The sequence below is a fragment of the Chiloscyllium plagiosum genome, unplaced genomic scaffold (assembly GCF_037043375.1).
Source record: "Chiloscyllium plagiosum isolate Xiang-an unplaced genomic scaffold, Cpla_swu_hap1 HiC_scaffold_2, whole genome shotgun sequence".
NCBI classification, from domain to species: Eukaryota; Metazoa; Chordata; class Chondrichthyes; order Orectolobiformes; family Hemiscylliidae; genus Chiloscyllium; species Chiloscyllium plagiosum.
This window is the reverse complement of record NW_028270140.1, coordinates 124,092,839-124,106,184: the sequence shown is the minus strand read 5'-3', so window position 1 is coordinate 124,106,184 and position 13,346 is coordinate 124,092,839. Positions and strand designations below refer to the sequence as shown.

At 42.8% G+C, this 13,346-nt stretch overlaps 1 protein-coding gene across 1 annotated transcript in view; it reads right to left on the bottom strand.

The window, feature by feature from the left end:
- The window catches only part of jmy (junction mediating and regulatory protein, p53 cofactor), a 121,405-nt gene that overhangs the window by 98,523 nt on the left and 9,536 nt on the right, over window positions 1-13,346 (bottom strand). The window contains exon 2 of the mRNA XM_043706859.2: window positions 8,069-8,242. Coding sequence (XP_043562794.2) covers window positions 8,069-8,242 — 174 coding nt within the window. The remainder of the gene's footprint in view (window positions 1-8,068; window positions 8,243-13,346) is intronic.

The following is a 13,346-nucleotide window of genomic DNA, read 5'->3' as shown; positions in this document are numbered from 1 at the left end:
ACATTGGGGAGACAGACCACCTACTTGCGGAACGTTTCAGGGAACACCTCTGGGACATCCGCACCAACCAACCTAACCATCCCGTGGCTGAACACTTTAACTCTCCCTCCCACTCCGCCAAGGACATGCAGGTCCTTGGCCTCCTCCATCGCCAGACCCTGACCACATGACGCCTGGAGGAACAGCGCCTCATCTTCCGCCTAGGAACCCTCCAACCACACGGGATGAATGTAGATTTCTCCAGCTTCCTCATTTCCCCTCCCCCCACCTAATTTCAGTCCCAACCCCCGTATTCAGCACCGCCCTCTTGACCTGCAAACTACTTCCCGGCCCTTCCACCCCCACCCCCTCTCCGGCCTATCACCCTCACCTCCTTCCACCTATCGTATTCCCAGCACCCCTCCCCCAAATTCCCTCCCCCCTACCTTTTATCTCAGCCCATCTGGCAAACCAGCCTTATTCCTGAAGAAGGGCTTGTGCCCGAAACGTCGATTCTCCCGCTCCACGGATGCGGTCTGGCCTGCTGTGTTTTTCCAGCACCACATTTTTCAACTCTGGTCTCCAGCATCTGCAGTCCTCACTTTCTCCTAATATTACTCTAGTCATTCTTTTATTCCTGATATGTCTATAGAAGGCCTTCATGTTTTCCTTGATCCTATCCACCAACGATTTCTCATGTCCCCTCCTGGCTCTTCTTATCTCTTTCTTTAGATTTTTCTTGGCTAACTTGTAATTTTCAAGGGCCCTGAGCTTCCACATCTCATCCTAACATAAGCCTTCTTGTTCCTCTTGACAAGAGATTCAATTTCCTTAGAAAACCACGGCTCCCGCACTCGACAACTTCCTCCCTGCCTGACAGGCACATGTGTATCAAGGATTGGCAGTAACTATGCATTTTAAATCTTGCCTAATCGCTTAATTGCCTTTCTCCCAGCTATAACTCTTGCTCTGCAGTATATTTGGCCTTCAGTATATACCTAGCCCTTTCCATCACTAAAGGAAACATAACCGAATTGTGGTCACTATCACCAAAGTGCTCACCTACCTCCAAATCTAACAATTGGATGGGTTCATTACCCAGTACCAAATGCAATGTTGCCTCGCCCTTTTTGGCCTAACTACGTATTATGACAGGAAACCCTCCTGCACAAATGGACCCATTGAAAGCGCTTGAACCATAGTATTCGCAGTCAATATTTGGAAAGTTCAATCCCCCAACTACCCTGTCATTCTTGCTCCTATCGAGAATCATCTTTGCTATCCTATCTTCTCCATCTCTGGAACTGTTCAGAGGCTGATAGAAAACTTCCAACAGGGTGACCTCTCCTTTCCTGTATTTAACCTCAGCCCATACTACCTCAGTAGACGAGTCCTTTCTGCAACCGTTATACTGTCCCTGACTAACAATGCCACTGCCACCCGCCACCCCCCCCCCTTTCATTTTACCATCTTCTCTCTTCTTACTGAAACATCTAAATCCTGGAACCTGCAACAACCATTCCTATCCCTGCTCTACCCATGCCTCCAGAATGGCCACAACATCGAAATCCCAGGTACCAACCCATGCTGCAAGTTCACCCACCTCATTCCAGATGCTTCTGCTATTCAAATAGACACACTTCAAAACAACCTCTTGCTTACCGGTGCCCCCTTGCAACCTTGAAACGTTATTTCGGGCCTCACTACTCTCGAACTCCTGTATACTCAAACTACAATTTGGGTTCTCATTCCCCAGCTGAAATGGCATATTAAAGCATTTCTGAAGATATCCCAAAGCAGACCTGCTGTCTGCCTGGAAATCTTTTGCCCTGGCTTTATTCAGTAGTATTGAGTGTATTGCTGGAAAAGCACAGCAAGTCAGGCAGCATCCGAGGAGCAGGAAAATCGACGTTTCAGGCCAGAGCCCTTCATCAGGAATGAGGCTAGGAGCCAGGGTGGAGAGATAAATGGGAGGGGGGGGACGGGGCTGAGGAGAAGGTAACTGAGACCCCCACCTCCATCCACCTAATACAACGTATTCCAATTACCCTCGTCTCCATCCACCTGTTGCAACCGATTGCAATTACCCCCATCTATTGCAACCTATCACCTTTACCACACCTCCATCTACCTATTGCAATGTCCCACCTGTCAATCTTCCTTCCCACCTCTCCGCTCCACCCTCATCTCCAACCCATCACCTTTACCTCCACCTCCATTCACCTATTGCAATTTCCCTCCCCCCACCTTACCCCAGTTCCAACTTTCCAGCTCAGCACCTCCCTCATGACCTGTCCCACCTGTCAATTTTCATTCCCACCTATCCGCTCCACCTTCCTCTCCAACCACCTATTGCACGCCTAGCTACCTTCTCCCCAGCCCCAACCCCCCTCTCCCATTTATCTCTCCACCCCGGAGGCTCCCAGCCTCATTCCTGATTAAGGACTCCGGCCCGAAACGTCGATATTCATGCTCCTCGGGTGCTGCCTGACCTGCTGTATTTTTCCAGCAACATATCCTCAACTCTGATCTCCAGCATTTGCAGACCTCACTGTCTCCTGAAATCAGTAGAGCAGTTACTTCAGGAGTCTGGTGTCATGCATAAAAACGACAAGTCTTGCTCAGTGGACTGGACTTTGAGTGATCAGCACCCGCTGGATATGTTAAGACTGCTTTCTTGTCACTAACATTAGAGGATCTTCCAAAATAATCCCTGGTGGCATTTACCCAGCATATTAACATGCTTGCTACAGACTGTGCAGATCTCAAAGCATAAAGGAGTATGGGACCTGAACTGGCAGACTGGAGGCAATGATTAATTTTGTCATGTCTTCCTGTCAATAGCAAAGAGAGACTGTCTTAAAGAACAGGACATCCTCAAGCATCTTAGACATACTGTTCTTAAAACAGTAAGAACAGCTCAGCAATAAGGCAAAAGAAATTTTCATAAGTCAAATTAAGATGTTATAAAACACAAGTATAAATAGCTTTGCATCAAATAAAATGAATTATAAACTACAGTCATTAAATTCATGATATTTTGATCATTTTACTGGTACAAGAGACTGAAGGAAAAAAGTGAGGACTGCAGATGCTGGAGAGTCGGACTCAAAAAGTGTGGTGCTGGAAAAGCACAGCAGGTCAGGCAGCAGCTGAGGAGGGAGTGTCGATGTTTAGCCATAAGCCCTTCATCAGACTCTCCTGCCCTTCGGATGCTGCCTGACCTGCTGTGCTTTTCAGCACCACGTTTTTGACTCTGACAAGTGACTGAAGGCAAGCCAATGGAAGTTAAGAAACCACTCAAACAACAGACAGTACAGTGATGCTGAATGATAGCGAGTCTTGTGGCAGTGACTTGGAGATGTACATTTGCATTTAGTCAAAAACTTGCACTGAGCTGGCAGGCAGTAAATTTACTCGACAGACTGCACTAGGCAATGGAAAATTATTTTGTTGGTACAATAAGGATATTTTTGTGAGGGTGAAGCTACAATAAGCTATAGAACAATCTAGACACACAGAAGCACTTGACACTAATCTATGCCCAAAGTAGATCAGCAAAACTGAATACTAACCCTAACTGCAATTATCACGTATTAGATAATGTCGAACAGGATTATTTATTTTAAAAATCATCAGCTCAGCACAATAACAGAAGAAACACAAAATGGAGATTTGATCTCTAATTCACTCCGAAACAAATCAGGATATGGCAGACATTTAGCATTTTTAAAAAGCCCATACATAACTGTTTGGACACATAGCTTCCAAAACTGAAAAACAATCCATCTAAAAAGATAATCTCCTTCCACTTCCGTAATATGGCTTACCTCCGTATCTACATTAAAAATCACACAACACCAGGTTATAGTCCACCAGGTTTATTTGGAAGCACTATATGGACAATAGACAATAGGTGCAGGAGTAGGCCATTCTGCCCTTCGAGCCAGCACCACCATTCATTATGATCATGGCTGATCATCCTCAAATCAGTATCCTGTTCCTGCCTTATCCCCATAACCCTTGATTCCACTATCCTTAAGAGCTCTATCCAACTCTTTCTTGAAAGTATCCAGAGACTTGGCCTCCACAGCCTTCTGGGGCAGAGCATTCCATACACCTACCACTCTCTGGGTGAAGAAGTTTCTCCTCAACTCTGTTCTAAGTGGCCTCCCCCTTATTTTTAAACTGTGTCTTCTGGTTCAGGACTCACCCATCAGTGGAAACATGCTTCCTGCCTCCAGAGTGTCCAATCCTTTAATAATCATATGTCTCAGCGTTTGGAATGCTCCTCCTTCAACAGGTAGTTGTGGAGCAAGACCATAAGACACAGAATTTATAGCAAAAGATTACACAGTGTCATGCAACTGAAATGATATATTGAACAAACCTAGATTGTTGTTGTCAAGTCTTTCATCTTTTAAAATGGGTTGCAGGCTTCTGTTCATTAATATGTAAATCCCAGAACTTCGTTCAAGTCACCTTTTTGAGATAACTTAAGGTTTTATAAAAAAAAAGTGACACCTCAGCTTAGGCAGTGCATTAAAGGTGTGAGGTTAGAGTCTGTCTGTACCCCAATCTTGAGTTAGACTGCTTTTATTTCCAATGGGTAATTTACAAAATACTACATAGATTGACTGCCTGCAGACTGTGCATTTTGTTGAGCAAAATAGAATGCACCTGCAAATACATATAAGTCTATGGGGTGAATTTGTATTTGCAGATGCATGAGTGAGTGTGAGAGACAGAGAGGCAGAGACGGAGAGACAGACAGAGAGAGAGCATGTGAGTGCACTTTAGAGTGTGTGTTTATGTAGGTGCAAGCTTGGTAAAGTGTGTGAGAGTAAGTGTAATGGAGCATAAGCCTGTGAGAGGGTGTGCGCGTGGATGAGTATGTGGGTGTGAGAGAGATGACAGAATTGCATGTTTGTATTTGTGCTTGCAAGAGTGAGAGAGAGAGTGTGTGAGAGTGAGAGACAGAGAGAGAGACAGACAGACACATGTAGTGTAACATGAACCCAAGGTCCTGACTGAGGCCAACCTTATGGGTACCAATCTTTGCTATCAGCCTCTGCTTGGCTACTTTGCATTGTTGCATAACCCGAAGTCCGCCTTGGTGGATGGTCACCCAAAGGTCAGAGGCCGAAGTCCTGACTGCTGACATGCTCCCTGACTGGGAAGGAACAACCCTATCTGGTGATTGTTGCACAATGTCCATTCATCCATTATTGTGGCGTCTGCTTGGTGTCGCCAATGTACCATGCCTCGGGGCATCCTGGCCTACAGCATGAGATAGACAGCGCTGGCTGAGTCACATAAGTATCTGCCACATACATGGTAGGGGGTGGCCCCACATGTCATGGTGGCATCGGTGTCAACACTCTGACTCGTCTTGCAATGGTTATCATCATGACAGGATTGTACAGTGTTGTGGTCCATGTTGTCCTGAAGGCTCGGCAGTTTGCTGCAAGCAATAATCTGTTTAAGGTTTGGCAGTTGTTTAGAAAGAAGTGGAGGCGTAGGGAAGGTCTTGGTGAGGTGCTCACCCTCAACAATAACGTGTTGCAGGCCACGAAGAACATGGTGTGGTTTTTTTCAGCTCCCAGGAAGTACTAGACAATGAAGGGTACCCTATTATAGAGTCATAGAGATATACAGCATGAAAACAGACCCTTTGGAGCAAACTGCCCATGCTGACCAGATATCCAAACCCAAACTAGCCCCAACTGCCAGCACCCGGCCCATTACCCTCCAAAACCTTCCTATTCATATACCCATCCAAATGTCTTTTAAATGTTGCAATTGTACCAGCCTCCACCACTTCCTCTGGCAGCTCCTTCTGTACACGTTGTAAACTTGTCTGTCTCTGGAGGAGGTCATTACGGTTTCTTGCTGTGGCACGATGGACCTGACGATTGATGAGTTGAGTATCATACCCAGTTCTTATGAAGGAATCCTTGAGCACCTTCACATGTCCGTCACATTTCTCCTCATCTGAACAGATCCTGTGTATGCATAGCGCTTGTCTGTAGGGGATAGCTGTTCTAATGTTTAGGGTGGAAGCCCGAGAAGTGTAGCATTATGAGGTTAAAAATAGGTTTGTGGTAGAATGAGGTACTGAGGTACCCATCCTTGATGGAAATGTACGTGTCCAAGAATGAGACAGACACAAAGAATAGTCCATGATAAGTCTGACGGTGGGATGAAATTCATGAATATCACTGTGTTTTTGTTTCAGACGTGTTTAAGCCTGTCAGTGTTGACACAGATACCACCGTTACACGTGAGGACATCATCCATCGTGTACGCGGTAGGTACTCATATGACTCAGCCAATGTTGTCAATCTTATACGCAGCAGGCAAGGATGCCCAGAGGCACGGTACATTGGTGAAACCAAGCAGTCTCTACAACAACAGATGAATGGACACCGTGCAACAATTACTAGACAGGGGGGGTTCCCTCTCAGTTAGGGAACAATTCAGCGGTCAGGGAATTTGGCCTGGGATCTTTGGGTGACTACCCTCCAAGGCAGACCCCGGGATATGCAACAACGCAAAGTAGCCAAGCAGAGGCTGATAGCCAAGTTTAGTACCCATGAGGTTGGCCTCAATCGGGACCATGGGTTCATGTCACACTACAGGTGACCCCACTACACCAGACATGCTCTCATGCAGACCCTCTCACAGGCCTATACTCCATCGCGCGCGCGCTCTCTCACACACACACACACACACACACACGCACGTAAACACTCTCTCATGTGCGCACTCTCACATACACGCACGTAAACACTCTCTCATGTGCACTCTCACACACACACACACATGCATGCACACACTGACACTCATGCATGCGTACACACAAATCTATGTGCTGAATTTGTATTTGCATAATTATATTTGCAGATACGTTCTATTTTGCTCAACAAAATGCACACTATGCAGGCAGTCAATTCATGCAGTATTTTGTAAATTTCACATCGGAAATAAAACCAGTCTAACTGATGCACTGCCTGAGCCGAGATGTCACTTTTCTTTTTAAATAAAACCTTAAGTTATCTCGAGAAGGTGACTTAAAAGTAGTTCTGGGATTTACATATTAATGAACCAAAACCTGCAACCTATTCTAAAAGATGAAAAACTTAACAACCTAGATTTGTTTAATATATCATTTCAGTTGCATGACACTGTACCCTTTTACTATAAATTCTGTGTCTTATGGTCCTGCTCCACAGCTACCTGACGAAGGAGTAGCATTCTGAAAGCTAGTGCCTCAAACATATCTGTTGGACTATAACATGTTGTCGCGTGATTTTAACTTTTTCCACTCCAGTCCAACACCAGCTCCTCCACATCATGGCTTCTGTATCTACATTATTTCCACCACTATCAGAACCTTATCCATGTCTGTATCACCTCCAAGCACAATTCTTCAAATATTCCACCATTTGGCTTTGCCCTCACTCTCCAATCCTACACTCAATAGCACTAATCCATTATTTCAGACCTCACCTGGCCTACAATGGCTGTATATCTGCAAATAGATGAATCAAAATCCACATCCCAGATCTTTATCTTCTCCCATAAGTTTTTTCACCCTACTTCAAACTTGTATCACCACTCACATCCCCTGGCTCTGGTTATCCATGTACGCATCTCATCTCTAGACTCCATTACTTGCCAGCAAAGCTCAGTCTGCACTCTGTTTTGGAACTCAATACTTAAATTCCTCTGTCCTTCAACCTCAAGTTATATCTTTAAAACTCATCTTCAAAGCCTAATTCGTATTGCAGTATTCAGTTATTTCTTGTACTTCTTCTACAAACATTCTTTCCCTTTCTTCTCATAAGAAAAGCGCCTTGGAACATTTTTTCTATGATAATTCAATAAATGCAAATAGTTATGAATAGAACACAAAATGGAAATCAGTGAACAACGCGGTGGATTTTATTCAAGACAGGTCAGTGTAAAGCACAACATTAGGTCTTATATGTGGAGTAGGCTATGCCTTTCATTTCACCACACAAAATCCCTCCAAGTACTTCCACACATAAATGCCAAGAAATAGAATTAAACTGCAAACTCTTACCTTTATCTGCTGGCGTCGCAGCATAGCCAATTCTCTCATATCTCGAAACGGTTGGAGTAGATATTGGTAGAGTTCTGTAGTTGCTTCAGATAAAGCAATATAAGCATCATCTTCCTCCTGGTAAAGTTCCAGCAATTCTACCATAACCTCTGTGATCTTGTGTTTCTCCAAAAGCTGTGTACAAATCAGGATTTGATCTACTATTAGAATTTCTCACTCAGTCTCAATTCTTTATTATACGTTAAATTTTGTACATGGACATTGGCAAACATTCAGGTGATTAATACAGCACATTCGAACATAAATTTCAGTCTAAGAAATGCAAGCAGTTAAACATGTAATGCCTGAAATGTGACACTTCTATTTTGCATAAGCCTGTGCTTTGCATAAAATATAAAATATTAGGAGTTTCTGTTATGGGTAATTTTAATTTTTACTGGGGAGACTAGAGACTCTGATGGATGCCAGATTCACAAGGCAGAATATTTAAGACAGGGCAAAAGTGAGGACTGCAGATGCCAGAAGCCAGAGTTTAGATCAAAGTGGTGCTGGAAAAGCACAGCAGGTCAGGCAGTATCCGAGGAGCAGGAAAATCGACATTCCTGATGAAGGGCTTTTGCCCGAAATGTTGATCTTCCTGCCCCTCGGATGCCCCAGAATATTTAGGACAGACAACAGATGTGGTTGGACCAAGGTGTACTACCAGGCTTGACAGAAATGAAGGAGACAAACGAAACAAATAATAGATATGAGAAAGCAAAAATGAAAGATTAAATGTGTGAGACTTGCATCAAAGAGCAAAAGGAATTTTGTCTCACATAAATGAGTAGTTGTGGAACTCATTTCAAGAATAAGAGGTCAAAGCAAAAACAATAGCAAATTCAAGATTTATTGGATGGAGTTGAAGGGATTAAATGGATTTGGGAACAGGGTAGATAAGTACGATTAGAACCAATGGCTCATGCAGAGGGTAAACATTGTCACGTACTATTTGAGTTTAATGACCTTCTTCCAAGTTTTAACGACCAGGTTTTTTTAAACATATAAAAAACTTTGCACCAGTTATAATATCAGTTGCTTCAGTGACCATAATGGAAAGATGAAAAAAACTAGAAAAACTGGGCCCAGCAAGAAGCAGCAAACAGCTTTGTGAAGACCACAAGTTACTAGGCTAAGTTAGCCACCTTTAAAGAAAAAAACCCTTATTGTTATAAAATCTTAAGCAACGTGACCTTTAGCATTCTGTTATCACTAGTCAACTGGTTAATTCAGCTATTCTCCTAGGCCTACTTCGTAATCTGCTATAAACCACAATCTGATGCCAGCAGCGAAATTTAAAACTCATTCGTCAATTCCCAAGACCATTACAACATACAATCCTTCAAAATACTAAACATGATGCGTTCCTAGTTCAAGAAGCATCGTTTAATATTATCCTTTATATTCTGTCAATTCATTTTGACTCTTCATAGGCACATCCCCTTTACTCTCACATTTTAATGCTTTTGCTATAGACGCTTCTAGAAGCACCTGATGAAACTGCTTCTAAAAGTTAAAGATCATTAGGTAGTACAATTTAACGTAATTATTTTAAAGAATTAGAATGTAAAACATTTAGAATTATTCATTCATTTACAGATCTGTCTTAAATTATAACTCAGCTATCAGTCATGCCTTGCTCCCATCAATTACACTAATATAAAGAGAAGAACTTTAGCAGAATGAAGGAGAACAAGCACTATCATGTAAAGACCCAAAAACACTGATCAAACTGGAATATGTCAGACAGAAACACACATACCGAATAAGTTGCCAAAGACAACTGAATCGAGTATCATTAATGTGTTCAAGATGCAGGTAGCTTTGTAGTTCAAAAGGATAGAGGGCTAAGGTGAGAATGGTGAGTTCAGATTAACTAAAGAAATATTACATCTAATGTCAAAGCATACTAAAATAAATTAACTCTTCATTACTTACAAATTGCAATAAGCACTTTTCCTGTAATACCCTACTTCAACTCTTCAGACTCAAAGCAACTTCAAAGTGAAAACTGGGTGAGAAGCTTCCATCATTGACTATGGAGGTGGAGTCCAAATGTTGAGCATGGGGTGAATTGACGAAAGCTTATTTTTCTTAAATGGAGGTGGAAAATGCCAGCATTTGTTGCCAATCCTTTATTATCCTCGAACTGAACAGTTTGCTCAGCCATTTGTTACAAAAACGGGTAAACTCTTCTGCTTAATTTTAACCAGCAACACAGAAAACATTTATCCCGTGCAGTAATCTGTGAAAATTCGGGAGGTCTAGAACTATCCCAAAGGTCACACTTTAAAGTAAAAATTAACAACTTTATTTCTTAAAGTATAACAGAGGATAATTAACTAACTATCTACAACGCTAGTCTGATAAAACCCTCAATTAAGATTTACAAAAAATTCAAATTTCAAAACGAGCCAGGTGTTGAATCTTCTCTTTGTATCTTCCTTTGTCTTCTTTTCTTGTTCTGAGGGATTGTGTTTCACAGGTTACTGATCGATAAAGGTACTTTTCAGAGAGCTATTCTGTGGGCAATCTGTATGTGTTTCTGGATTAGTGGTGCTGGAAGAGCACAGCAGTTCAGGCAGCATCTGAGGAGCAGTAAAATCGACGTTTTGGGCAAAAGCCCTTCATCAGGATTAAAGGCAGAGAGTCTGAAGGGTGGAGAGATAAGCTGGAGGAGGGTGGAGGTGGGGAGAAAGTAGCATAGAGTACAATAGGTGAGTGGGGGAGGGGATGAAGGTGATAGGTCAAGGAGGAGGGTGGAGTGGATAGGTGGAAAAGAAGATAGGCAGGTAGGACAAGTCATGGGGACAGTGCCGAGCTTCAGGGCAGAGGAAATGACCTGGGAGTTGCAGTGGGAGAGGGACACCCTGAGATTCTTGTAGAGGAGGAAAACTTCTTCCAGGCAGGCATCCTTGCAAGAGGATTCGCAGTAGGGTTAAAATCAACTAGGTAAAAACAATGACTGAAGATGCTGGAAACCAGATTCTGGATTAGTGATGCTGGAAAAGCACAGCAGTTCTGGTAGCATCCAAGGAGTAGTAAAATCGACATTTCGGGCAAAAGCCCTTCATCAGAAATAAAGGCAGAGAGCCTTTAATCTGTATGTATTGCTGGCTTGGCAGTACTCCCTCAACTGTTCGATTTTTCCCAGTCTTATACCCCCAAAAAATCAGATTGTGTCATTGGCTTTTAATATTGTCAATATGCTAAGTACAGACTTGATTGGAGTTTGGTATTTTTTGGGATAGAATTTAAACTGATTGGCCTAATTCAAATTTGCTTAAACTTTCTTAAAGGTATAGTACACCCACTTATTCACAACACCTCCCCTTTAAGAAAAAATGAACCAACATAATGAAAAGATGGTTTCATTTTTCTGTTCTTTAAACACATTATTCTAACACATTACTCTAATATACGTTCACCTTAACCTCTTCCCATATACTTGTATATACATATAACATTAAATGAATACAAATCTCATCTAAACTTTATCCAATCTGAAACAAGGAATTAAGAGGGCTAAAAAGGGTCATGAGATATCCTTAGTGGGCAGGGTTAAGGAAACCCTAAAGCCTTTAATTCACATATAAAGAGCAAGAGAGTAAAGAGGGAAAAGGTTGGCCCACTCAAGGACGAAGGAGAAAAGATATATATGGAGTCAGAGAAAATGGGTGAGGTTTAATGAGTACTTTGCATCGGTATTCACTGAGGAGAGGGACATGGTGGATGTGGAGGCTAGGGATAGATTTTTGATTATTCTAGGTCAAGTTGACATAAGGAGGAAGTGTTACTTAGGGCAATGAGAGGAAATAGCTGGGGTTTTAACAGATAGCTTTGCAGCATCCTTGAAAACAGGTGAGGGACCAAAGGACTGGAGAATTGCTAATGTCGCCCCCTTGTCTAAGAAGAGTAGCAGGGATAATCCAGTTAATTAGAGACCTGTGAGCCTGATGTCAGTGGTAGGGAAGCTGCTGGAGAAGATACTAAGGGATAGGATATATACCCATATGAAGGAAAATGGGCTTATCAGTGATAGGCAGCATGGTTTTGTGCAGGGAAGGTCATGTCTTACAAACCTAATAGAATTCTTTGAAGAGTTGACAAAGTTGATTGATGAGGGAGGGGATGTAGATGTCATATACTTGGACTTCAGTAAGGGGTTTGCTAAGGTTCCCTCATGGTAAACTAATGGTGAAAGTGAAGTCGCATGGGTGCAGGCTAGATGGATAGAGGACTGGTTGGGCAACAGGAGACAGAGTACTGGTGGAAGGAAACTTCTCCAAATGGAGACCTGTGACCAGTGGTGTCCCATAGGGATCCGAGCTGGGACCACTGTTGTTTGTGATATACATAAAATGATTTGGAGGAAGGTTAGCAAGTTTGCAGATGACACTAAGATTGGTGGTGCAGCAGATAGTGAAGGGGACTGTCACAGAATACAGCAGAATATAGATAGATTGAAGAGTTGGGTGGAGAAATGGTTGGTGGAGTTCAATCCGGACAAATGTGAGGTGATGCATTTTGGAAGATGCATTTCAAGAGCAAACTATACAATAACTGGAAAAGTCATGGGGGAAAATTGATGTACAGAGAGATCTGGGTGTACAGGTCCATTGTTTCCTGAAAGTGGAAATGCAGGTCAGTAGAGTGGTTAAGAAGGCATACTGTATGTTTTCCTTTATTGGATGGGGTATTGAGTACAAGAGTTGGCAGGTCATGTTACAGTTTTATAAACTTTGGTTTGACCACATTTAGAATACTGCGTACAGTTCTGGTCGCCATATTACCAAAAGGATGTGGATGCTTTGGAGAGGGTGCAGTGGTGCTTCACCAGGATGTTGCCTGCTATGGAGGGTGCTAGCTATGAGGAGAGGTTGAGTAGATTAGGATTATTTTCATTAGAAAGGAGGAGGTTGACGGGGACCTAATTGAGGCCTGCAAGATCATGAAAGGTGTAGACTGGGTGGATAGCAAGAAGCATTTTCTCCAGAGTGGAGGACTCAATTACTAGGGGCCACGAGTTCAAAGTGAGAGGGAAAGAGTTTAGGGGAGATATGTGGCAGGTTCTTCATGCCGAGGGTAGTCTGGAATGCACTGCCACTGGAGGTAGTAGTAGTGGGAAGGGTAGCATAATTTAAGATGTATCTAGACAGATACGTGGATGGACAGGGAGCAAAGGGATACAGATCTTTAGAAAACAAGCAGCAGATTTAGATAGAGGATATGGATCAGT